The following is a 26,657-nucleotide window of genomic DNA, read 5'->3' as shown; positions in this document are numbered from 1 at the left end:
CAGTGACTAAGCAAGTGAATTATAAATTCAAGATAATCAACATGAACTCTGCACACATCAGAATCTAGTATACAGTTTATTTTCAGATTTTGAGTACTCTTGTCAGTGTCTGTTCATATACAGAAACTGATTCACCCTCATTTTACAATCTACAATAGATAGATCTTGTTTTCTCTTTGGAATCGAAAAGGAAAATATGTTGCCTCTTGGAAATTTATAACAGTTGACTATGTTTTTCTTCTTTTCAACAATTGCAACATAAATTTGATCTACTCTAAACCAATTTCTGCACAACTCTCTACTCAAAAGCTTAATAATGCATACAGTGAATCGAAACATTCCCCAGACTCCTCTCCCCTGCTAATAAAAAAAAATCTTTTCAGTATTCCAGAATAATAAAAAGAATAATTTAAGAAGAGCATTACATTCAGTTTTAATAAGGTTATTGCTCTCAGATGAAGACGGTAATCCTTTTGCCGTGTATTCAGTACTGATGTCTAGACTCTGTTAGGTTGAATCTGTCCATCTTCTGCAATGTATCTTCATAGAATGTACAAGGTCTCAATTTTGATCAACATTGTGTATTTGATACAATCAGTCACAGTATTTAGAATTATTAGGAATCAATTAATTTACTTGCTTAAAATTTAAACTGCAAACACTCCACAAAACCTTTTTTTTTCTTTTAATTAAATGATAGTGATTGCTCTCTCTGCTCATGATGGTTTTTTTTGTCCTGACTTGGGGGTTCAGGACCCGAACGTTTGACAAATGTTTGCTCAGATTTGTCAGATGGCATAAAACCATTCCATCAGAAATTGTCGTTTGCATCATTAGTGCAAGAAGGAATAAATTGCAGCTATTTTTTCAATAATTTCTTGGTCCAGTTGACATCTTACCTGTGAGACATACTTCTGATTAAACCTTGATTGCGAGTGAAGCCTGTTATGCATTTTTAATGAAGTCAGGATAATTGTCAAATTTTATGACTTGGAGAGAGGTGGAAATTGGTTCCATGGTCAGTTTGAGAAATGATGAGAATTTGACCTGCACCGATGGTGCTGATAGCCAAGCATTAGTCATGGGCCTCCTGTAGCTGCAGTATGTGACAGTGCTAATGATAGTCATTTTGTAGCGTGACCATGCAGTGGAATATATTTATAGGGGACTAAAATGTCAGAAATTGGCAGCACTCACTTGATGACTTTAACCTTTTATTTCTAAAATATCAAATGCACTAATATAACTTAGAATTAATCACCATGAAAAAAAATAATCAGGTGGGCACACAAGATGAAAAATACAACTTGTTTCCTCAAATGCAGAGTGTGGTGTAGTCGACTCCACCGTGTGTAGCTGTAGTTGCAATGAGCTCGCTTGTAAAATTTCACAATAGCAATAAATTGCTTTAGGGTGTAATTTGATACTAATTTGTATCTTTTCACGTCTGGTGTTTACTGACATTCATACAACGTCTCTGATGAGATGCTTTCCTTTTTTCTCTTCATATCAGGGTTTGGTGGGTTGAACTGTGAAATCAACTATGATGAATGTGTCCAAGGATACTGTGCCAATAATTCCACATGTATTGACCTGGTTGCAGACTATGAGTGCGTCTGTCCTTCGGGCTTTGCTGGTGAGTTATTTTTGTTATTATTTTCATAGCAAACCGTAATGAATATATTGTAGATAAATGACCCTTAAGCAATGATAACCATCAAATGTCTTCATGTGTAATGTAGGAGCTCATTCACCAGTTTCAGAATGACATCAGCTCACTGAGATATCAGTGTTTCTGCTTCTGTAGACGCTGAATACAGATAATAAAATATATATCCAAAGAAAAAATATGGGTTAAAAATCTAAAAAAAAAAAAGAGGGTACTTTATATCTTTTGTCAAGCAAAGAAACATGCATGTTACAGTTAGTATTATTTTTGTAGTAATGTGTGTCCCTTTTGTCCCTAATTTTTATATATTGTATTACAAATGTCACCTACATTGCTACCATCATGTATATGTTAGTTAAGCTGTGGTAGCAAAGAAAGTCCAAACCTATTTTTAGTACTTTGCCACTAAATAATCTGTAGCTGCAAGAATAAACTATTGACACTGGAACACAAGGCAGTTACACAGCAGTATCACACCTTGCTTCATTGCTTACAGCATGTATACTTCGTATTACAGTAGTTAATGTCAGGGTAATAGTTGTTTCTCTCTGCAGTCAAACTCATTTGTATGACACGCCATTGAGACACATGATTATATCAGAGATGCAGTCTTTTCATCTTCATGAACATAAATTAACAACCTCATCATTTACTTCTCAGGTAAGAATTGCTCCGTATCTGATTCTCCTTGTGCATCAGACGTGGAGTTCTGCAAAAACGGAGGAACCTGCCAGTACAACTTAACTGGGGAAATGCAGTGTATTTGCCCTCCAGGTATTAAACAAACATTTTTATACAGTGGATTGGGATGAATTTGTTAACCTTAATCTTTGTGTTGATGTATGGATCAAGCTTAGCTTTGGTCTTTATTCAATGCTACAGTAATTCATCTAGAAAGGCAGGCTATTACTGTGTTCAATAAAAAATAATGCTAAGCCAGATAATCATTATAATCACAGAGCGCCATGTGCTCTTCTTGCTCTTAATTGTACATCAATCCCTTTTGTAAATTCAGCCGTGTGCATGTGAAAACATATTAGTGCTGTTGATTACTGTGGAATCAGCAGCACAGCTTTTACCTCTAAGTGAATGCAGTTAGAAAGCACATGTGCAAATCCATAAATTACTTACAATGCCACACTCTACAGTGTTTTTTTGGTTTTGTTTTGTTTTGTTTTTGTTTTGCCCTGTAAGTTGCACTGTTGCTGAAATCCTTCTTTGGTGCTAGTGTTTTGTGCTCAGGCTGGGTGAATTATGTAAATCAGCGGGGACGAAAAACTCTGGCAAGGAGAGCACTACGTGAAATCACAATCTATGATATTTGCCAGATGTGAGAAGGCATATAGATACTGTACACAGCACAACACATCAGTCACTTCTTTGATCCCACCTCTTACAGGATACCATGGCAGAGACTGCTCCTCGTCTGTGAGCCAATGCGTGTCGAATCCTTGCAACCCCGAGGGGTCTCTCCTCTGTGTAGAGCTGGAAAATACTTTTAAATGTGTGTGTCAACATGGCTACACTGGGCCGCGCTGCAGAACACCTATAAACCGCTGCGTTGAAGGCCTGTGTCAACACGGCTCAGTGTGTGTGGATCTATCAGGAGGCTTCAAGTGTGATTGTTTAGCAGGTAGGTTCACCACCCTGCAGGGGCTTGTTTCAGATCGGGGCGTTTCCATGAATGAATCATCAGCAGACGCACTTCCGGTTGGGTGCTTTCATTCTCTCAGTTTTCTTCTCTGTGGGAGTCTAACCTGTCATTCTGAAAGGGTAGTCATTACCTACTACTTTTAACTCGACAAATACATAGTAACCTTTAAAAAAAAAAAAAAGATATTGCTATGATTGGTATATGTTATGTGTGTGTGGGATGGGGAGTGGTCGAGCAAGCAAGAGAGAGAGAGCCGGCAGGAGTGGTCGGTGTGCACAAGAGAGCAGAGAACAAGAAGTTAGAGGCAGCCTCACAGACAGCTTAGTCACTGATGTACAGTCCAGATCATTGTCTGGTCTAGCCAGAAATAAAGGCAACGGCATCTCGAGACCAAGAAGTAGACTGTGGTTGTCTGTTTACTCGACTGCTGGAGAGTGTGAAGGGAGCTGGGCCTGAAGCTAACAACCGCCTCCGCCTGATAGAGAATAGTTTTCAAAGCTACTGGACCACGGTAAAGAATATAAAGCAGGAAAAAGCTATCACTGGCGACCCTCTCACATTCAACACATCAGCAACAATGAGCAAACAAACAGTGAAATACAGGTTGACAACCAGGACAAGTTTACCTGGCTGAGGCTCTAAGCTAAAATGACTATGTGACTGAAAGAAACAAAAGATATGAACATTAAAATCCCTTTCTCAATGAAGAGGAGATAGCTGGAGTGCCTCAAATGCCAAGTGAGCCTGCTCAGCCCATGTTGTCAAGCATAAACTCCTTTGTAGCTGTTAATGAGGACAGTTGCTGTTTTCCAATAGGTGTGAGCAACATACAAAGCCAAGATCCACATTTTCATGTGCATAGCCACCAAGCCTATCCCCAGTTGGAGTTGTGTACCGTCTTGGACATTGGGGCATGGAAAATTGTGGTTCCCCTATGACACTACAGTGCTATACACATAGATATCTGACCTCCACTTCAGCCATCAGTTGTAGAGTCTACTTGGTATTGGGCCCAGTCATGTATCTATGCTTGGTGATGCTCACATTCCAGTCCAGATCAACAACTGCCAGGTAAATGTGCACTTTTTGGTCGCCGACACAGCTGGTGATGAAGCTCTCCTCGTACACCCATTCTTGACCCAAGCCCAAGCACACCTTGAATTTGGCAAATACCGCATCATAATGTTTGGAGAGAAGGTGCCTTACTTCCACCCCCAAAGCAAATCAAAGGCACAAGCAGTGAGAGTGGCTGCGACTGTACTAGCCATTAAAGCTATATGACATAGCTATGCCACCAGTTGCTCCTATTGTAATGTCCGCTGTAACCCCCTTTGCCTCTGCCCACCAGTGGACTTTCCTCCAGAGCATCCCATTCCCCCGCTACATGCATGCCATGAACTGCTAGCCGTGGTGGAGTTCACATCACGTTTCTGGCAGTATCTTCTAGGGAGGTCTTTCCTTGTGCGCACTGACCCTCTCAGGGTTCACAAAAATGAAGGAGCCTGAGTAGCAACTCGACAGGTGGCTTGAGAGACTTGGTGACTAAAACTTTGTGATCATCCATCACCCTGACCAGTTGCACAGCAATGCAAACAGTCTCTCAAGAAGGCCCTGCCACCATTCATGTCCATGTAAGCTGGCTGGCTCCTCCCTCCATTCAGTAAAAGTCAGTCACTAAGCTGTGCAGTGCAAGTTGGACTCAGAGATAAGTGTGTCCAGTGGGGTAGGGGTATTTGATTACTTAATGATTATTGACCCTGAAATATTCTTGATAGAATTCTCTTAGGTGGCCTGGATTAAATACCAAAGTGTAGCCCCTGATAAACGAGTGCAATTTTAATATAAAATGTAGTTTCTACAATTGTGTGGTGTGGCTGCATTAGGCTACACATTTTTTCTACATACTAATATTATCATGTTTATATAATATTTGATCATTAACTGCCCAATTGCATTGATAAGTAGTGTGTCCCTTGAAATATGGTGTAATAGGATTATCACATTATTAAGATACTTTTCAAATTTTTGGTCGTGATTGTAAAAAATATTTCATAATAAATTTCCAGGGTATGTAAGAAGACTAGAGCATACTAGAGCTTATTCAGAGCCTGTAATTGTCCAAATATATTAACGTGTCTTCATCAGCGAAAAATGGACAAAGCCTTGAGGCAACCAGAAAGTATATTTAACCTAATCCAGGTGTACAGTTTTCAGTGAATAGCTTGAATGGGGTTTCACATCTATTGCAAAATAAATACAAAGCTATAAATTTGTTTTGGGATCGTGTCTAGGTGCCACAGCCCCAACACTAGAAACACAGTAACACAGGCCTCCCTTGAGAAATAGAAATACAAAAAGCATCAGAACAAACACCTGTCAACAGAGACAACCTAAAGGAAACATGACAAGTCAAGTAATTTATTATGTGAGAGGGCTGACTTGATGCCAAAGACAAAACAGACCTCTCTTAAAGTTACAAGGTACAAAAGTACAGCTATAAATACCTGTCAAATTTGACAGCTTGAAGGAAGCATGACAAATTCAGTTTGCTTTGACTCTGATTAAGACATAGTGGTGCTGAAGCGAATATTCTGTTTGAACAATAAAAAGCTATTAATTAAGCAGTGTGCTCTGGCACCTTATTGTACTTTGACCTCAAGCTTTTTCAGCAGCATTTTGCTCAAAGATGCCCAGGAATCCTATTTCTATAAGATTTTAATCATAAATTGCATATAACTACCATACACTAAGATCAGTAATTGTCTGCTCTACCAAGTCCCTTCTTAGCATACAAGAAATGAATCGCGCGTACTGTATTGAGTGTTAAGTGGTTGTCATGGCCACTATGAAGTGTGCTGTTCTTATTAGAAGGTCAAAACCAACAGATCAGTTGAAATACACAGAGGAGCAGTTACAACAGGCCTCCAACCACACATTAGTCTGTATATGACAGACTTCTGTCATTTTAATAAATGTTAATATGCAAATTTAAAGGTTGTCTTGCAAACTAACATTTTTCCAAATGCATTTACATCTTCAATATAAAACACGCAACATTTTTAAATGTTCAAAACCTGCTGTACTTACATTCACGTCAGCTAACTAGTAGTCTTATTTTTCCACCCTATTGTGGGTATATTACTGTTTCTTCCTGATTTACTGCCACCACCTGTTCAGCAGTATATAGTAATAAAATGTCAGCAGAAACATGCTTTACATACTTCTTTGTGCACACATGCATCCTTCTACATAAAAAAACTGTGACACATTCATAGAATCTTTGCTCCATAGAACTTCAAGTGATCCATAGCTCCTTTACTTACTTCATTATTTCCATACATCTGAATATTTAAGTGTTTACCTGATAGCTCTTCTATATTTAAAGCTACATTGAAATAATACAACCAGTGTACATTTTGTTATTTATTTACTGCAGTTATTACTTACCATATGATCATTGCTAGATTTTTTTTTTTTTTTTTTTTTTACTGACGAGTCTCATTAAACATCACAAGGGGACAACTTTAAAGGAATGTTATCTGAAATGGAGGAATTCTATAGAACATCTTGTGTTCTCTCTGCAGGTTTAACAGGCCAGTTCTGTGAGATAAACATTGATGACTGTGAAGGAGAGCCTTGCGGAGTCCTGAGTATTTGTAAAGACACTCTGAATGGCTACAATTGCTTCTGTGCACCTGGATTTATTGGTAAGTGAAAGCTATTTTGAAGTTATTCTTGTGAGTTAAAGTGGCATTTTATTCACAGAGGCAATTTGTCAACATGTTGTGCTTCTTTCATACTTTCCGTAGGAAATAACTGTGAGATTGAAGTGAATGAATGTCTCAGCCAGCCTTGTCGAAATGGAGGCTCCTGCATAGATGAGCTTGACTCATTCAGCTGCCAGTGTCCTCTTGGGATCACAGGTATTTTGCGTGCTTCTTACCGTCACTGCTCCAGCTTCAATGTGGTGGTTGTAATTAATACTTTCAAAGTGTGTGAGTGAGTCAGGCTTGTATAAATTAAAATAAATGTCTATATAGATATAATGTTACTAAACTACCTTTGGACAAATCACATACAACCAGTTGTTCTTCTTTTGCAAATTCCCAATTTGGTCGTCATAGAGTTGTGATACTTGAAGCAACCTTATGTCCTGCAATTTGACCTCGATGCAGCAATGAAGACTTGTTTTCTAAGAGTTCCAGTTTCAGCATAATTCCAACAGCAATTCAATGCAATATTTTTCTGTAGATGCACCTAGAAGTGCCTTTATTTTTATCCTTGTTCTCTTGAGTGTTAAGTTGTACCTTAACAGTAGGTGTCCATATAGGCTTTTTGTACTTTGGATCTAAAAGCCTGCATGGACAGCTGTAGCAGCTGAGTTATAGATGTAACGCCTTGTACTCCATGAAACGCCAGTTTCCACCAAGCTGTGTTCAGCATGTGCTCACTTGTGATGCCTGTTTACAGCCTTTTTGGCTCAGTGTTGATCGCTTTCTGTTTGCCAATCGTGCAACAGCTTTTAAAGTATGCTGTGAAATTGCACACTATGTGACACACAAATTATAGGAAAAGCAGTATAATAAACTTAATTGCAAGGTGTGCGATAGAACATTTAGCTTCAACCCCCTTTCTGTATATTTTGAAATCTTTTAAAGGTACCTGATTGAGTATTCCTTAAACAGTGGTTCATCTGTCACCAGATTGCTAGAAAATCAAAGAGGCAAGAGCTCTTTGCCCTCAGCTGTGGAAATTTTATTTAAGTGCATAAACCTTTACAGGCTTGAGGCTGACAAGTTTCACTCACTGTACTTAATGATTTATAGCCATAGCTCTTGTACCATGTTTCTTTAAAACTACAAGTAATGCCGAACTGTAGTAGGTTTACTTTTCACTTGCTGTTGCCCTGCACCTTTTTTAGGATTTATGGCAACATACGTGTTTTGATTACATTCCGTTCAACCTTGATGCATCACAATAGTGGAAATCTTCTTACTGAGGAACGATGACCGAGGAGCCACCGAAATCCACCAGGGCAATATTTTTTATGTGACAAGGAAAATGGTTGTTTCTTCTCAGATGTGTGGCGGTTGATGGGCTTACTCTTACGGGATGTCGAAGATTAAACACAGACATAGTATATCATCTGTAAATAGTTTAAACTGTTAACAAAATATTTGAAAATGTGATAAGGCACATTTGTATATGTTGCAGTTGTGTATCTTTTATAACTCTTATTTCCTCTGTGAAATTTATGAATTATATTGAATTTTCTAGCAGCCTAAAGGTGAATCTATTAATGCAGAAGTGTTAAGTAAAATGAGCAAAACTGAAGGTACTGGTTGACTGTAGGTATCCTTACTAGATGTGGGAATTAAAATATTGTTTTTGACCCCAGGATAGGGCCAGACCAGTGTTTATCCATGTGAAAGCTTCTGTATTTCCATAAAATTTCTTAGCAATTAAGTTCCACCTCTGTGCAAGTGGAAGATACTGGTTCAGTGGCGTCACTAGAGTAAACATATGTGTCTACCCACATTTATCTACATGCATTTAATCTTAATATTTTGTGGGCAAAGTTAATTTATTTGCCTGAACTTGAATCCAGGAAAAAAAAATCATGAATTGTACAAAATACACTATGCAGATTTATTCTCTGAGGATCATGAATTTTCCAGTTAACATCATAACAAACTAAGGGATCAGAAGAAAAATGCCCATCTTGAATACAATAATCTACTGACCAAACAAATTACCATCTAAATAGCATTCTTAGTTCTTGTTGCCACAGACGGAAAAAAAATCATTCAATATAATTAATTTCATTTATCTAAAATCTCAAAAGGCACATTGAGAAACAACCAGTGGTGCTGAGGTTCATTCAGTAAATGCGGACACATTCAAGTAGAGACAAAATGTTTCGATGCTGAAAAGTGAAGGAATTATCAACACTGAAAACAAAGAAATGTTGACCCAGCTTGTATAAATTGCTTAACTGCTAACACAACTGAATTAAATTCATCCAAATGACAACTAACAAGTAATGTTAATGCCATTTAAGTTAAATGCACTTTTGATTTATCCAAAATAAACAATTTGCATGTCAGCAAGCTCATTTTAAGGACGGTAAGCTTGAAGTGATCAGTTCTTTACAACTTCATGCACAATACTAAAGGAGTAGGGAAATGAATTTTTGCACTTTTGTGAAATTGGAATACCAGTTTAAAGGTACAAAAGTGGAATTTCAAGTTGGTAGAATCCACAAAAGAAAACTGCCTTCAGCAAAGCAGAAAGATAAAGGATATTAATTCGAAACTATTTTAATTACAGCTCAAATACATGCTTTGCAGTGAATGAGACACAATAAAGCAAAAAGAACAATACAAGTAAGCATTTTATTCCAAAGGAATAGCAATTACAGTCAATAAAATCAGCCATTAACACTGGAATTGTCTCTGTGGTGTTAATGAGGTCAGCTTAAAGTTTTTTTAAAGTATAGTGAAAGCATGCGAGGCACAGTAAACAGCTAAAAGCACATCTTTGGTACTCTGTATGAATTTTTAGCACGTGTATGGTGAGCCATGTCACTGAGCTAGTGGGATGTCTACTAAGAATCCAGGAGAGCAGAGCTGAGGGATGGGTGGGGAGCTTTTGTAAAATATCTTTATAAATAAATAAAAACAAATGCTGATCCCTCCTCACTGACAGGGCAGGCAGTTTTATGATATAGTAGGTGTGTTCCATATCCCATATCTCCAGTGATGAACCATGAGGCAGGGCGACACACTGCATCTAAAGGTTTCAAGAGTGGAATAATGCGATGCAGAGGAAGAATCCTCACTTTATATTGGAGTTTCTGGACATATGTCTAATAGTATATATGCATAATTAAACATTCTTAATTACTGTGTTCGCTGTTCAGAAGCTGCTCCATTTAGTTAGTGGAAAATGAAGCTAGATCAGATTATTTTTGGCCAAACTGACCATCGGTGTGAACAACATCGGAACCCCAGTGTGTCAACACTCACCTCCCACAAGCCTTCAGGCCACAACCACAGGAGAGTCGACGAGGTTATAGAACAAGCTCCATCCTTTCTGGTGTTAGAAGAGCAGCACAAACAGTACACTGTAATTACACGGAATGGTGTTGTAATTCAAAGACCCGTTATCACTTTGGCATTTCACACCATGTAACAGCCTCCTCTAAAGCTTACAGAGACTGTAAATGTGTGACACAGTGATAGTGCAAAAAACATTATGCGGCATCGTTTGTGTGCTGCTGATCTGTTTGTGTTTTCAGAGAAATCAGGGAAAACCAGGAGAATAATCCAGATTTTGTATCGCATGAACTATTCTTAATGTCGTATACAATTTAAGAGAATCTAAATTAGCTGTGTGGTTTTTAGACAGATGTTTAAAGAGTATTGCTGTGTGTTTTTTAGTGGAGCGTAAGTTGTTTATCTGCTGAAATCTGGATATAAAGCCCATATCTGCTGAATTTTTAAAAAATCTAGCAGTATCACATGGCAGTGGAAAAAAATGTGTTTTTTAACATCTGTGGTGCAAATGTGCTTGGAACTGTCGTAGTAGACCATAACCAAGGATTTCAACCCATCACAAGTCATCAGATTTTTCCATGTAGAGGCTTTAATCCCAGTACAAAATGATTTACTAAGCTGACAAAAAAATGGAAAACTCTACATAAGTCATACAACTTTGATAAATCATACATACCTTATCTGCAACATGGCACTTTTCTTTGACATTTTAACCGCTGCCTCTGTTATACCCCATGTTATTACAGGGGACTACTGTGAAGTCAACATAGACGAGTGCATATCGTCTCCCTGCCTGCACAACGCCACGTGTGTGGATCTTGTTCATGGCTATGGATGTGTCTGCATGCCTGGTTTTACAGGTTAGTAAATGCACTTAATGTGAATGTTTGAAATTTAGGTCTTTGTTTTTTGTTTAGCAAAATTAAATACATGGTTTGGATGCAGATTTTACGCAATATAAGCCTGTGTTGATGACATCCTACAGGAATATATGGAATAATCTATTACTTTTTTTGAGTGTCATATTCCATTACAAAAAAAAATAAAATCTACCAAGCTTGGCACCAAAATCAACATGTCTCAGAGGTTTAACAAACGTTATACTTTAGTGTAATAACTCCATTATGTAACACAGGTTGTATTTACATACTGCACAATCCATTTTAACATATAACCATGTTTTTAACTAAACCAAATGTGTAAACCCATGCTTCTCTCTCTATGAGGTTTTATTCAAGAGTGCTTTAAGCTAAATGCTAACATGTTGATGCTTAGTAGATATATTCTCCCCATTTTAGTTTATCAGGCCAACATACTACCATGTACACATTGCAGCAGTATTGTTCGATAAGAAATGCACTGCAGCCTCTCTGCTACTTACATATACCGATTCACATTTAGAAAACGATTCCTTTACTCGTGCTCTTTATATGTCCCCAATTAAACCAGCACATCAAGACAATAACATCTTATTCATGAATTATGTATTGATGTTGCAACAAAGTGAAGGCAGGAGCAATCACCTAACTAGTCCAACACTTGCACATGTTTTAAGGTCTTGATGGATTATTTTTTTTCAGTCTGCATGCAGGGCTGTGATGCCCACCGTTTACAGTACAAAGATGATTCTAGATTAAACCAAAGATCAGGTATTTCCACTTTTGAAAGTCAAACACAGTAATGGCTTTTTGAACAGTTTCCTAACGATTGCTAATAATTCCCACAGAGCAGGATTCACAGTGCATTACCAACAGTAGGGGAGGGTGCAGTGCTGAATCTTATGATCACAAAGGAGCAGGTTTCTCTTCCTTATTTTTCAATGCTCAGGGATAATGGGTTTTAAAGAAAGTTTTTTTTTTTTTGAATGTTCAGAAAATTTGTATGAAAAGAAAAGAGGATGTTCTTTGCTGCTTCATGTATCTTGTTGAAGCACCACAGGGAGTCTTCTCAGGTTTTACAGCCATTTTCACGACTTTAGTGTGCGATCATCAGCTTTTCTTCTCTCTGTATGTGTGATATTAAGGCCTGCATCTTCCAAAAAAAAAACAAAAAACGTCAAAACACTAACCTAATTACTTCAGGTTCATGTTGTTTATCCAAGACATTCAGCTTGTGTTTATGCTCAGATGAAAGATTAATCTAAAGTGATGGTAACAAGCTTGAACTACATCATAGACGATATTAGAGCAGCCCAGTTTCTGTCCTCGCTGAACTTGCAGCCCATCAAGTGATGTGTTTTGCGATTAAAACGCGGGTTAAATTGCCAAAGATTGATGTCAGTCACCGTTCCATATAACATATTTATCAATTTGTGTTCTTTTCTGTCAAAGGTACAAAATGTGAAGTTGACATTGATGAGTGTGCTTCATCTCCCTGCAAGAATGGAGCCACTTGCATTGACCAGCCTGGTAATTACTTCTGCCAGTGTGTGGCTCCGTTTAAAGGTAATGAGCACTGAGGGAATGGGGACAAAAAGCAAAGTTAATTAACTTCACATACTATTATTTTCAGCTGTCCGAACTCACTTCACATGTCTCAACAAAATTAGTACATCTTCATTTGCTACCTGTAGTTAAAGAAAGTTTGAGTAATTAGTGAGATTTAAACCGTAGCCGGTTCTTCTGCTGCACTAGAGACAACTTCTATCACTTAGTCTGAGGATGTGTCACTGTTTGGTTTAATCATTGTACATGAATGGGAAGACAGTGACATCCCAGTAAAAGACAGTGGAAAAATCTGACATACATGTCCTTAATTTCCAGAATTTCAACTGGAATGAATGAATGATCAATCTTTGTATCCAAAACATGAATATAATTTTCATACTGACAGTCAATCACATATTAAAATGTTCTAGCTTTATATTGTACTTTTCCGCAACCACATTAAGAAAAATAAATTTATTGTGTGCTTTATATAATCACTGGTCAATTCTAATTTACTGTTGTGAATTAACAGAGTGTGTTTATATACATTTTGTATAGACATAGTATGAAACATAAATCTGCAGATTTCCAGATTTATTATATTAAGAATTATTGTTGAAAGTTGGAATTTAATTTGTTGTTACTTTGTGTATCTATACAGTTAACCTAAATTATAGTGCTGCTGTTGTGCACATAACCACATAAATATAGATGAAACAGTAATAATAGCAGTAATAATAATGATCCTAAATAAATATGATTCTTTTTAATGATGTTTTCTCGATGAGATTTACACCAACACAACTTGTCATTTATCGAGATCCACGGTTGACTGTGCATGTTCAAGGAGAGGCTCTCCCATGAAGCTTAAAGAACAGTTGGTAGATAAAACTCCAGTCATGGGATTTCACAAGAACACAAATCCGTAAATCAATAATAAACGTGAAAACAAAACCAAAAAACATTCTTCATCTAGCCTCTTCCTTGACACGCTCATCTTAACAAACCAAGCAACCAGTCAAGAAGGACCTTGGTCAAACCCCAAGGACCACTCTGACAGATCTAATGAGCTCATTGGCTGTGAGATCTTCCTGGAAGGACAGCAGTCAGGGCAGAACTTCACAAATCCAGGCTTTACAGCAGAGTGGTCAGAGAGGAAATGACTCCTGAAAAAAGGCACATGGAATTTACAGAAAAGTACTACAAAGACACACTGACGGTGTAAAGAGCAAAAAAATTCAGAGCTCTGGTGAAAATGAAAATGGAAGTCTTGAGCTGTAATTCAAAGGATAATGGAAAGTATGGCAGAACTGAGGCACAGCTGATTACCGGCTGAACACCATTTCTGCTTCTGTAAGGTGTTGTAGTGGATGCTTCATGATGTGGTAGCTCTGTGCTGCTGAAGAATGAAGGGAGCTACACATAAAACCAACTACTGAAATAAACTCTGAGAGCATTTGCCAGTAATGAGTGAAAAGCCTATTTTACTTTACTTATTTGGGATCGCTAAGGCAACAGAGCATAGTGTGAGATTTCTGTGCATAAGAGTAACCGTACAGCCATACACTATAAAAGTCCTTTATAAGTACCTCAAAACAACCGCACACTTCGAGTTTCAATCTGCACAACTCACTTCATGGCTGAGGCTTTCAGCTGATTCAGTGTTTGTTTGTTTTTCTCCTTTAATCAATTGCTTCATGCAGCTTTATTATCACCCACTTATGCAGTGACCAATAACTACTTCATCATTAAGTTATTGACAACAATACAGCTGCCACTCTCAAGGAAAGTAAGTATTGCTTTGTCATGAACAAGAAGAATCTATCAATGATCAGCTGTACTATTGTTTATGGTGTACTGTGTGAATGGCAAACTGTTATTTTATGTCAACCGTATTTGCAAAGTCAATATTTCTTCCAAATTCCGAGGTAATGAGGTGATGTAGTCAGAAGTAAACTTTCTGAACTTGTCAGATTCTTTAATCACTTGTAGGTCAACCAGCTGAGACGTCTGCTGGCTCAGCCAAAATCCAAAATGTGGCTCATAAATAGTCTGATCAAGGCATTCACAACCTACTTGGATTCAGGAGTTTCTATACAAATATGGAGTTGATTTCAACAAGATTTTTACTGACCGAGTGCTCCTTGTGTTTTTCATGTGACTGTTTTCCAGAAATGATCAGAGGTAGGACGCACAGCTATTGTGCTGCGTCTAGTTTTGCAGCGTTGCCTGGTTGCCTGATTTATGTTCTGCACTTTCTAATTTGTCCGTACTTGCTTTCTTCTTCCTTTCACATTTCAGCAGATGGTTGCTTCATGCATGACCTGCCCGTAATGATGTTTGACACTTTAATTTGTCTGGATAGTTCCAGCACTTTTCTAAAACAAAAAGTGACAGTTAAATTACACAAAAAATAGTGCAAACCATAATATTCAGTTGCACAGTAGTAATGAAACTGAGCGCTTGGCAGCCACAGGTGTGCTTTTTCGGTTACTTTTAATCAGCATGGTGCGTGATTGCATGTACTGAGACTATTCATTTTAGTAATTGTTTTTGTAACAAGCACAAAAGTGTCATTTATTCTTTATTATATTTAAGGTACTGTAATTACATTTCCAATGTTCAGCCACTGAAATGAAAAGCTTGTATATACGTGTGGATAATATGCGGTTACGGATATTTATTTTTTTATTTTTTTGTTAATTGCTTTGTTCAGTCATAGACTTAAGAGGAAAGTGCTGCATGGAGAAAGAGGAAACGTTTGCCAGAAATTATTCAAAAGGTTTACTAATTAAGAAACACAATGTATCACCTCCTACTGATACACTCCTCATCTGTCTTTCTATCTGCAATCTACAGCAATGACACATTCAAGGAAATGTACAATAGGGGTTTAATATTTAATATTCTCCGGCTTACACTTCTATTGTATTTCTGCTGAGTTTCTTGTTTGCTCAGAGGTCTTTCTACTTGTGTTTCTTTGCCTCACTCCAGGTCATAATTGCGAGTTCTTACCCTGTGAGGCCAGTAATCCCTGCGAGAACGATGCAGTGTGTGTGGAAGAGTTGGATCAGGACCATTTTCCTTTGGGTTTCCGCTGTCACTGTCGCCGGGGCTTCACAGGCCCCCGCTGTGAAATCAATGTGGATGAGTGCAGCTCCAGCCCCTGTTTTCACGGCTTCTGCTATGACGGTAAGAAACAGCCAACATCTTGCCAATGTTCCTAATAACAGGCCTCAAGATGGAAGCAAACTTCCACACAGGCATTCAAACATGCAAGCGAATGGCTCTAATTTTGTCTCGCTGACTTACAGTCTGAGAGGCAGTTTCAACAGGGTCACCATTGCAGTTAATATGGGATTTATGAGAGTAGAGTCATCCATCTGATATGAGGATCTTGGATGCTGCTTGCTGGTGTGCACTTGATTAGCTCCTTAAAGTGACTGTCAAAGGAAATCAATTAAGCATCAATGCTGTGTTATAATTTGAGTAATGGATGGTGAATAACAAAATGTGTCTGATTAATCTGCATTTACACCCATAATTCTATCTCCAGGATAAATAGATTCAAAAACTCAGTGATCAAAATAATGAAAACAATAAATTATACATAATAAAAACAGTTAATGTATCTTTATCACATGCTGGTCAGTGATTATAATGCATTTTGGTTGATTTCTTAAAATGTGGATGATATGTTTTGTTATAGAATACATGCATTTACTGTACACTACTTTTGCAGAAAGAACAGTTTGTTCCAGCAGCAATGTATTTGTATCCTCCAACTTTCATGGGATTTCTGACATCCCACCAGTGTTTCTACTAGGTTATGCTGTGACAAACGGTTGATGGCAGCGGATCACTATCTGTCCCTCGCATTACTACAGTAGACCTGGACCGGCTGTCTGGACTAATCTTGAGCATAGCCAGTTCACCTTAGGTTAGTGAGGCAGGCCTCCTGGACCTGTTGGCCGGTGCTCAGCAGCAGCCAGGGAGCCACCAGGGACAGCACTGCATAGCCACAGTGGCTGAGATGAGTAATGCTGCTGCCACCCAGGACCTAAAGCATTTAATGAGAGTAATAGCATCTACACGCACCAAGACAGAGTGACAGCATAGATTACGTGGTAAATCTTTGGGATAATGAAGAATCCTGGGACCCTGACTGAGGAAGTAATAAATTCACTCCTATAAGAACTGCAATTACCTCTGTCACTGGCTGCCTGTACCAGTGTTGTGTTGGAGAAACAGAATGATGCATCCCTCTTTAACATCATTAATAATTAAAAGAGAGGAAGGAATGGATTATTAGACGTGGGAGATTCGAATTTCTGATGGAAGAGATTGGCAGATCCATAGCATCTGAATAAAGAATACCACTGAAATGGGCTCTCTGCCACAGTTGTACGTCTTCCTTCCCCTCATTGAATGTGTTGCAAGTATGGTGAGTGAGTGGTAACAAATGACAAGGCAGGCAGGCTATCATTGAAAAAGAAGGGGATAAGTCCAGATGGGAGACAAGGAAAGTAGTAGGAGAGAAGAGGACTGAATGGCCACTGCAGAAGGGTTCATTTAAAGATAGTTAGCGTGTCAAACTGTCAGACTAATGCACAAGGAGGTGACCTGCCGTGTAGATTTGAAGACAACAGGTTTTACTGCTATGGCATAAGGGCTGTATTTAGTGGTCATATCCATTTAAAAAGTGAAATCACAGTGGTGATTGTGCTTCATGTTCATAATCAGCCCTTACCTGTTTAGAGATGTAGGGCCCACTGAGAGATGAGTGAAGTAATTCATGATGCAAGATGCTGTAACCATCCTGCTGATTTTCTTTCAGTTGTAGATGGCTTTTACTGCCTTTGCAGTCCTGGTTATGCTGGGCTGAGATGTGAGCAAGACATCGATGACTGTGTGAACAGTTTATGCAGCACCAACTCAGTATGTAAAGACCTTCATCTGGTAAGTAGACACAGTTTTTTTTTCTTTGGCAGTATAACTGAGTGACAATATGGTGTTTAAAAGGCTCAAAATGGCCCAATGTCATATAATTCTCAACAGTTAGGAACTCTTCATAAAATGTTCATAGATCTGAATCACAGAAGTTATTGCATATTATCTTTGATGACTGTTACACAGTTAATGTTTCAATGCATTTCTGGTGCAGTACATATAAACAAGTGGGCAATAACTTGAATAGAGGTGTATTATTAACAATAATAAATGCCAATATATATTACCTTGCACTATTGACTCTTTTTATATGTATTTTGCTTATTTCTATATGTTTCTTGTATACCTTATTCTTATTATTTTTATTGTTTCGGTCTGGAACAGGTGCACAACACATTTCACTACGCATTAAACTGTGTATAATTGTGTTTGTGATAAATAAAGGTCTTGAATCTTGAACCATTCACATGACCCTGGGGTCTACTGCAGGTCAATGCTGATCGGGTTTGGACACTGGAGACAAATATGGTGAACAATTTTTGGTCTTAATGCAAAATTGAGCATTAGGAGATGTTTCGGGTGATGAGAAAAATAAGGCAGGAGCAGGAAATGTCTAGTTTCTAATAGATGTGCCTCATGATTGTATCTCCTAATACACAAATTATGCCAATTACAGTATGCTATTTATGGTGTGTGGGCTGAGCTTTTAATGTAACATAATGACCAAAAGGTTATGAAAATGTGCACTGAAACGCAACATGGTTTCTAATGAATATATTAAATATGAAATGCTTGTTCATTTGAGTGGCCATTTTTTTGTAATTAGATGTCCAAAACAAAACATATTTCTCATACTTTCAATTAGCAATTGGACATCTTCAAAAAGGTTTATCTTAAGGGTAAAAATGTAGATAATAAAACATGTAGCTGTTAGTAGTTGGTAGATCTTCATTTTTATTTTTATCCATTTCAACCCCTTTGTAGTACAATATATTCCCCACTCAAGATCTGACCTTCCTTGCTAAATAAAACACGTGTCAACACTGATGAGAAATGACAGATGCATATGTCAAATGTCAAATGTTTAAAGACAAAAATCAACTCATAGACCATTTCAAGACCTTCTTTTTGCAAGGCACACCTCTACTTCTGTAGTTATTCAAGGGTTTCTTAAGATGATAACATTGATCTGTTGCAGCTGCAAAAAGGCCTTGGGAGCTGCATGCTGCTCACAAACTGTGCAATGAGTACCAGGGGCCTTTTTCCAACAGCTGCTTATTTGCTAACAGATTGTAGTAGTGAAACAGATGTGTCATAGATAAAGTCGTTGGCTTTGTTCTCTTTTTTTTCTTTTTCTCCAAGAACTTACACCGTATAGTCCACACCTAATTTTAAAATTCTCAAAATTACAGCATTATGCATGTAAGGCAGAAGAGACCTTTTTTTTTCTTCTTTCCATCACTAACACGAAATGTCAAACGCAGGGCAGCCCAATAACTGAGTACTTAGGGTGCATACCATACGAGCACAAATGCTGTCAGCAGTGAGTCCACAGTTCGATTTCTAGCTGGCCAGACCTTTGCTGCATGTCATTTCCCTGCTCTCTTTCCTCACATTTTCTGTCTCTCTTCTCTATCGCTGTCTAATAAGCCCAGAATGCCACAACTTCATTTCTGTTAAGGTTCAAACTTATATCTCTTAGAAATAATGTTGGGATTTTCAAATCTCACATTGAAGAATAACAGTAAAGATTTCAACCTGTGCCCTTGACCTTCCTCATTGCAACTGCTCAATAGTATCCAGGCATGGACATTGATTTTGACAGAAACTTACTTCAGGCTTTCATTGATGACATTCCAGTGTTCATCCAGTTTTCAGTGTAGTTTTGTTTTGTTTTCCTTCAGTAACACAACTATTGTAACAATTTTAGAATAACTGAAGGACAAATGCTTGTTTTTTGTATTTATAAAATAGTTCACAACGAGCTGTATGACAAGGTTTCACAGTTGTTGTGACGCAAAAACATGGTTAAAACATTTCAGTGTTATTTTCATTTTCTGGGCTAAACTAAACTGTCTTCATTCAAAGACAAAAGGACACTGCATAAGATGAGAGTGGGATCTGATACGAGGCATATAATGAAATTTCAACCAATAATATTTTTCTTCACTCTGTTTCAATGCTTTATTTTTATATTTCCTCAACTCATTATTCAAACAGGGCCAGTTTTTGGATACCCCTTAACGTAGTCTTGTTTACAGTGTAGCTATTCCTCTCTCTGAACACTGTGTTCCACAGAGCTTTAGCTTATTTTGGAGAATTGCAGTCCCTGAAGGTGACTTAGCAGCAAAAATGAGATTATTTTCTATTGCCAGGGGTAAGGAATTGGAGTCTCCTGGAGGTATCTAATTTATCACGAGATGACGGCATTTTCCCCCCATGACCATAGAGCCTACAGTGTACAAATTATATCAGACAAAGTTTAACGGCTCCCCTCTAGTGTATGAAATAAAGATTAGCATGCATTCAACCAGAAGCACCCAGGACCTTTAGACAGAATGTTGGCAGTGAGGAATCCCGAAAAACCCTTGACCATATGACTACCTTCATAATGTATGCAAAGAGGAATTTAAATTAAGCTGGCACCTTGGAAAGCAACGGACAACAAACCATTCATCTCCCATGCTCTGATTTATTATCGTAATGCAGATTGCAATGATGAAATAAAGGACAAGTTGTCCACATACTGATTGGAATGCAAGAAAGGAAAAAATAAAAGAGATTAGCAGCGTTAGCCGCTATATATAAATCTGCTTCTTAATGTAAAATAGTACCAGCATTTTCACTTGCTGTGGAGAAAAATCCTGGCTAATCTCAATCTAACATGTTTTACATGTTTGGGTGCCTATGGAAATTTCTCTCCTCGCAGAACATGGAGTGGCAATATTATAAGCTTGATAAAGGCTTGTACCGTATACCTTGAATGGCATGAAAAAAACAGGCTTGCATGTTGTCCAGAGGGTGGGTGGTAGGAGGAATACATCTGCATAGCGGTAATATGAAAATGTAAGACAAGCATGACTCTTCACAGTTTAAACAGATTTAAACAGGAAAGATTTTTTTTGTGAGTAGGAGGTTTTATTCTGCAATATTTCTGAGAAAATTGGGATGAATTTAATCAAGTATATTAAGCATTGCACTATTTGTTTTCTAAAGTGTAACAACTATAAATAAGTAAACAAATAAGTAGCAGAATGGAATCTGACTACTCCATAACTGCATGCATATGCAGTGCTTCCAGTGGTATCATAAATACTCTTAAGTACCTAAAATACTATCTACAGCAAGACAAGTGCAGATGTAAAATGTCACTATATTTCAGTGTTAATCTAATATAGTTTTCTTTTTTTTTTTTGTATTGCAGAGTTATGAGTGTGTGTGTCATTCCGGCTGGGAGGGGGAGCACTGCCAACAAGAAATTGATGAATGTTTATCACAGCCCTGCAAAAACAACGCCACCTGCACAGACCTTCTCAACAGCTACAAGTAGGTGTGCAAGCTGGCTCGAGGGCACTGTCCTCGCAAGGTGCATCGCTCACTTAATAAATGCAGGAAAAGAAGCTGTTCAGAGATAGCAGTATGTCCTTCCACTGGCACCGGAGATAATGAATTGCAGATGGCAGGTAAAACAAATGAGTCAATCAATGGCTCACAGCATGAAAAGGTTTCAGGGGATCTGTGACTCATTGGAGGAAAAAGCTGGTGTATCTGCTTCGGCTAATGCCCCGCTCTCGCTGGGGAGACGTAAAACTGCTTCAGGTTGAAAAGTTGGGGGATGGAAAGGAATGCAAGGTGGAGTGGTTGGTAGTGCTCGGGTACTCACTGCCACCAAGTGGAATATTCACCTGCCTTAAGAGCAGATACTTCAGATTCACACACACTCACTGTTTCTCTTTCTCTCTCTCCCTCTCTGTCTGTGTCTTGCATGCATACATTTCCATTTAATCCCCACTCAGCACTCTAACCTCCTGTGTCCTACATTCAGCTGTCCAGAATTTAAAGCTGCTCTGACCAGTAGTGCAATTAACCTGTAAATTTCCCACAGTGTCTCACTGTATCACTGTCTCTGGATGTGTTCTGAGAGCGATGCCAATACATGCACTGCAACGCTGTAAGTTAAGAAAAAATGTGTCCTGTAGGTCATTTGAATTTAAAAAAGCAAAGCCATGTGGAAGCTCCTCACAATGCTACTGCTTCATCCATTTTTGGCATCATAATCCCAGAGAGTGTGACCCGCTTAGCCCTTCAATAAACGACTAAATAAATGTTTATTTATTTAGGATGTATTTAAATTTATGCCAGAATGACCTCTACGGTGCCATGTTTCCTCTCTGGTGCGTCCAAGGTGTTTGTGCTCACCGGGCTGGACAGGTGTGGACTGTGCAGAGGATGTGAATGAGTGTGATTCTGGGCCCTGTCTAAATGGAGCTCAGTGTCAGGAGTCAGACGTACCGGGGGAGTTCTCCTGCACCTGTCCCCCCTTCTTCAGTGGCCCCTTGTGCAACCAGCCTTATGACCCCTGCGACCCCCTCCACAATCCCTGCCTGCACAACTCCACCTGCCTGACACGCTCCAATGGAACAGCCTCCTGCAGATGCCCAGCTGGTGAGTGAACACACGGCCACAGCCTCGTGACGCTTCTATTTTAGCCCGTTTTTTCGAGCACAGCTACACCGTCTTGCTGAATGGTTTACTGTGAAATTTAAGTAATTCAAAAACCATTACAAAAAGCATAATTTCAAAGGAAGTAGAGGAAAAATATTCATGTCACAGTTAAGCATGCATCGTTTCTATCTTCCCTCTGAAATGTATGAGTTTTTTCGAAAAGTTGCTGTATCAACAGAGACAAAGAATGATTTCTCATGCATAAATTACATGTTGAACTATACTCTAGACACCAAAAGAAAATGTGCTATACAGAAGTTGAAGATTGTCCTGCAGGGATAATTTAAAATGATAAAATATATATTTTTGCTAACCAGGGGAAGAGTGAGAAATATTTTTTTGCTGCTGTCTGGAGAAGAATTGGTCAGTGGCTGACCGTGGGTCAAAGATATAAAGCTTGGCGTGCTAGAAAGTTGGATTTGTATTGACTGTAATACATTTCAGGGATTTTTACATGTCTCATTTTAATTTTTGCAGAGAAGATTATCACTAAACTCAGACAGCAATGGTTTTTGGCCTTATTCCTTTGAGGAAAAACTAGCATACTCTGCTCTGTCTTATCTTGGTTTGATTTCTCCTCATGACTTTAAAGAAGCAAAACGATTTTAGTGGTATCTGGGTTGTTCTCATTATAATCCATGGTGAATCAGCAGGTACAATATACTGGGTTGTGTGTGTATACATTATGCACTATCCCTTAATATAATTCTTACTGATAGAAACAGTACAGTACCCAGATTAATAAGATAAAAAGTTGCATCAACATTTGGTTAATGAAATATATTAGAAAAAAAATACATCATGTAAAACATATCTGTTGTGCCTTTTGGGTAAATGTGCACTTAAGAATGCTGGATTGTACTATTACAATCAATCAACCAATTTCTTTCTTTTTTGCATAATGCAATTGCTCATTATTCTTTCATTTTCATTCTCCAAACAAGTGAAATCTGGTAAATACCAACAGCTCCCATCAGCATGGCAAAAAATAAAAGTCCTTTTAATCATTTACCTAACATCTATCAAAATCTCAAAATACACAGTATTGAAGTTAAAGGTATACTCTGCTCTAATTACACTTTTTAGACTTGAACAGGTGCAAACTTGTATGCATGATGGTAGTATGATCCTCCACAGAAAAATGTGGCTGTGGTCATCTTGAATTCATGTATTTAAATAACACATCTTGATACGAAAATGCCAAAAAAGCACACCAACGATTCAGAAACAACGCACTCTTACCACCACTCTTCCAGAAAAATGTACTTTTTTCCTGTTTTCACTGTATCTGTAGGCTCAATATAACCGTAAAAAAACTGCTGAAATATAGCCAAACTTTATAGCTCGTGGTACAATCTATGGTTCTCAAGTAACATCATTTGCTACAGTTTAAATAGCTACCACATTAGGCCTGAACACACACAGAAGAATAAAACTACCATTGCTGAGTACTGACAATATACAGAATGCCAAATGTGAAATTTTTCCAAGAATCTACACTATCAACCTCATTTAGATATTTAAAGTAATGAAGTCACAGTAATAGAAGATATATTCAATTGTGGAAGAAGCGCCTCTCCACACTTAGCATAACAGCTCTATTGGTTTAACTGTGTGAGTGTGTGGGTCTAAATGTATGAATAAGAAATGCTATATACTGCTTACAAGCTCTCACAAACATTCTTTAATGAACTCAGGCATATACATCCTCTCAGAATAAAAACTAAAAAAAAAAATCTACTTCAAGTTCAGTTCACAAGCTCAGTCAGAAAAAAAGCACAACATGTTTCTCATGGACCAATCAAAAATGGCCAGTCTGTACATACATTACCTGTTAGGACATTTACCAGGAAGCCCTTGATAGCTCAAGAATTGTAAATGATATTGATGTACATCCACACTTATCAATGTGCAGGTTAAGCTGCTATAGGCTGGTGCTGTACCTAATGGCACTATCAGCACAGAGATGAAAAGATGTTGCCAGATATAAATAGAGCGGCTGGGTTAGTTTCAGAAAGCTTCCTTGGAGAGGAATAGGAAATTAGGTGCTGGCTGCATACATTACACCAAGAGCTTTGCGTGGGCTTGGTCCTTTTCACTTCACACAAGCATTGTGACTCACTACTCTCCATTATTATTCACCATAAATCCATCCTACATAGCTACTACTCAACAAACACAGAGCTGTTATACAACCCATGGCTTGATCCCAGTACCGAAATCTTAAAGACTTGTTATTTACCATTCAGTGTAGGTTATTTGTCAAGGAAATTGTGTAGGCCTTACATTATTCCCAAGCCTAATTAAATTAGAATTTGTCTGCTTGTGTCTGCCAGATTTACTGCCGTAAGCAAATCTCATCCCACACGCGGAAGATGGACACTGGACTCTAGACATTATCAAGGTTAACTTGTTATAAAATCAACACCAAGTATTTGAATGCCTGGCATTTAATTGTATTCATTTGCTGTTTTGTGTGGTATGTAGTAGAAGTGTAGTAGAACTAAGGAGATAGTTTTAAATGACTCATGTCTAGTTGGAAGCAGTGTGGCAACAGTATGCCCTCAAAACAAGCTTATAGCACAACAAAACTGCATTAAAATTAATCTGCACTTAGATACTGAATCTTGGTTAATTAAATGGAAATATGACTCCCACAGTCTGCCACTGGTATACAGCCCAAATGGGTGCACACGGCGGTCCACATTCGAATACAGACAGTGTACGCTCTTAAACATGGGCACAGTTGGAAGTCATGGTGCAGGTTGCATAGCAGCTGCACCATGATAAAGCATGCCTCGGGATAAACATTGCGCTGCGCTGTGGAGTGTATCAGTCAGCTGTGTTTTCGTTGGAGATGTTACTGAGGTGCAGCTATTTTACAAATTTTGGCATGTTTAGCAATTAACTCTATACAAAGTGCAGTAAGCAGAAAAAAAACTGAACTAAAAACAAGTACATATTTATAAGCAGAGAACAGTATGAAGTAAATTTTGGAACTGTCTCGCTCAGTGCACATCTTTGTCAAAGTACATAGAAGAACAAATTTAGCTGATTATTATCAAAAATGGTTGGGTGGGTTATCTTTTTTTGTAGAATAGTAATTATAGGCGGACACATCATTATTAGCTGTATTGGTTAAAGCCTTAAAATCTAGTATCAGTGGAGCTCTAGTTAACACACTTATACCTTGAATATACTATACACATAATAATAGTAGTAATAATAATGAAAAATAGGGCCAAACTAGCAGAAAACAAACAAGCAAAAATAGCTTGGGACAATCTTAACAGTGTGCTTTTTTCAATACACCCAAAATAGTAATCATCAGTCAGACAAATAGGAAAATATTTTCTCATTAAACCTTTAGCCTAATTTTATTACTTTTTTTTTGGACATGTTTTTATCTGTGTTTCTGGTCTGTGTTTGAATTGCGGCCCAATACGATTTTGAGCTGTTTTTATTGAATGCCTCAAATCTGTCCATTTGTTTAAAGTCTCCCTCTAGCAAACATCAAGTTTTTCTTTTTGCTTTTTTAACCTGTCCATATGATGTTTTGTATATGCTGAAGGATATATGCTGAAGGAAATCAGCACTACAGTTGACAATTTCCACTTGAAACTGCATCGTACCCGTGTCAATCTAAAAAAACATGGATAAGACTTCTTGGATTTCATATGTAACAAATATAAAAAAAGCAATGTGAGACTTTCTGTATCATTACTGATTTGAAAATGTATGGTTGAATTAATCTAGTATTGCAACTTCTTGTAGCACAAAGTAGTTTTCCAGTGCAGTATTTGGGACATTATCGTAGGTGAGCTGGTGTGCTTGAGATGCAGGAAGTGGCTCAGGTGTGGGTGAAGAAAAGGGGAAGGACTTTGTAGACATAGATAGTGTAGAGTTGCATCAAAAAGCATTCATTCGATGGAAATAAAAGCTTCTGCATATGTAATTGTGACACAAGGGGATGAATTCTGGGGAGTTAAATCGATGGCTGGAGAGCAACTTGAAGCAGTAATTATTAGTATGTGAGTAGGAAAACTCAGCCTCTCCATTTTGAAGATATCTAGAATTTCTGACAGCAACAAGATCTTTTGCACGGTGAAAATAGCTACAAACATGGACACAGATTCTTAGAACATTTGGAAAAGCGCTGGAAGTTGCTGCTACAT

General features: G+C 38.0%; 1 protein-coding gene across 1 annotated transcript in view; it reads left to right on the top strand.

Moving 5' to 3' along the window:
• Nucleotides 1–26,657, top strand: part of eys (eyes shut homolog) — a 161,201-nt gene that overhangs the window by 37,409 nt on the left and 97,135 nt on the right. Inside the window, exons 15-25 of the mRNA XM_035957569.2 lie at nt 1,514–1,636; nt 2,330–2,443; nt 3,069–3,302; nt 6,908–7,030; nt 7,133–7,246; nt 11,128–11,241; nt 12,712–12,825; nt 15,802–15,999; nt 17,645–17,766; nt 21,182–21,303; nt 22,163–22,422. Coding sequence (XP_035813462.2) covers nt 1,514–1,636; nt 2,330–2,443; nt 3,069–3,302; nt 6,908–7,030; nt 7,133–7,246; nt 11,128–11,241; nt 12,712–12,825; nt 15,802–15,999; nt 17,645–17,766; nt 21,182–21,303; nt 22,163–22,422 — 1,638 coding nt within the window. The remainder of the gene's footprint in view (nt 1–1,513; nt 1,637–2,329; nt 2,444–3,068; nt 3,303–6,907; nt 7,031–7,132; nt 7,247–11,127; nt 11,242–12,711; nt 12,826–15,801; nt 16,000–17,644; nt 17,767–21,181; nt 21,304–22,162; nt 22,423–26,657) is intronic.

Source organism: Amphiprion ocellaris, chromosome 16, assembly GCF_022539595.1.
Source record: "Amphiprion ocellaris isolate individual 3 ecotype Okinawa chromosome 16, ASM2253959v1, whole genome shotgun sequence".
Lineage (NCBI taxonomy): Eukaryota > Metazoa > Chordata > Actinopteri > Pomacentridae > Amphiprion > Amphiprion ocellaris.
This window is presented reverse-complemented; position numbering and strand designations above follow the sequence as displayed.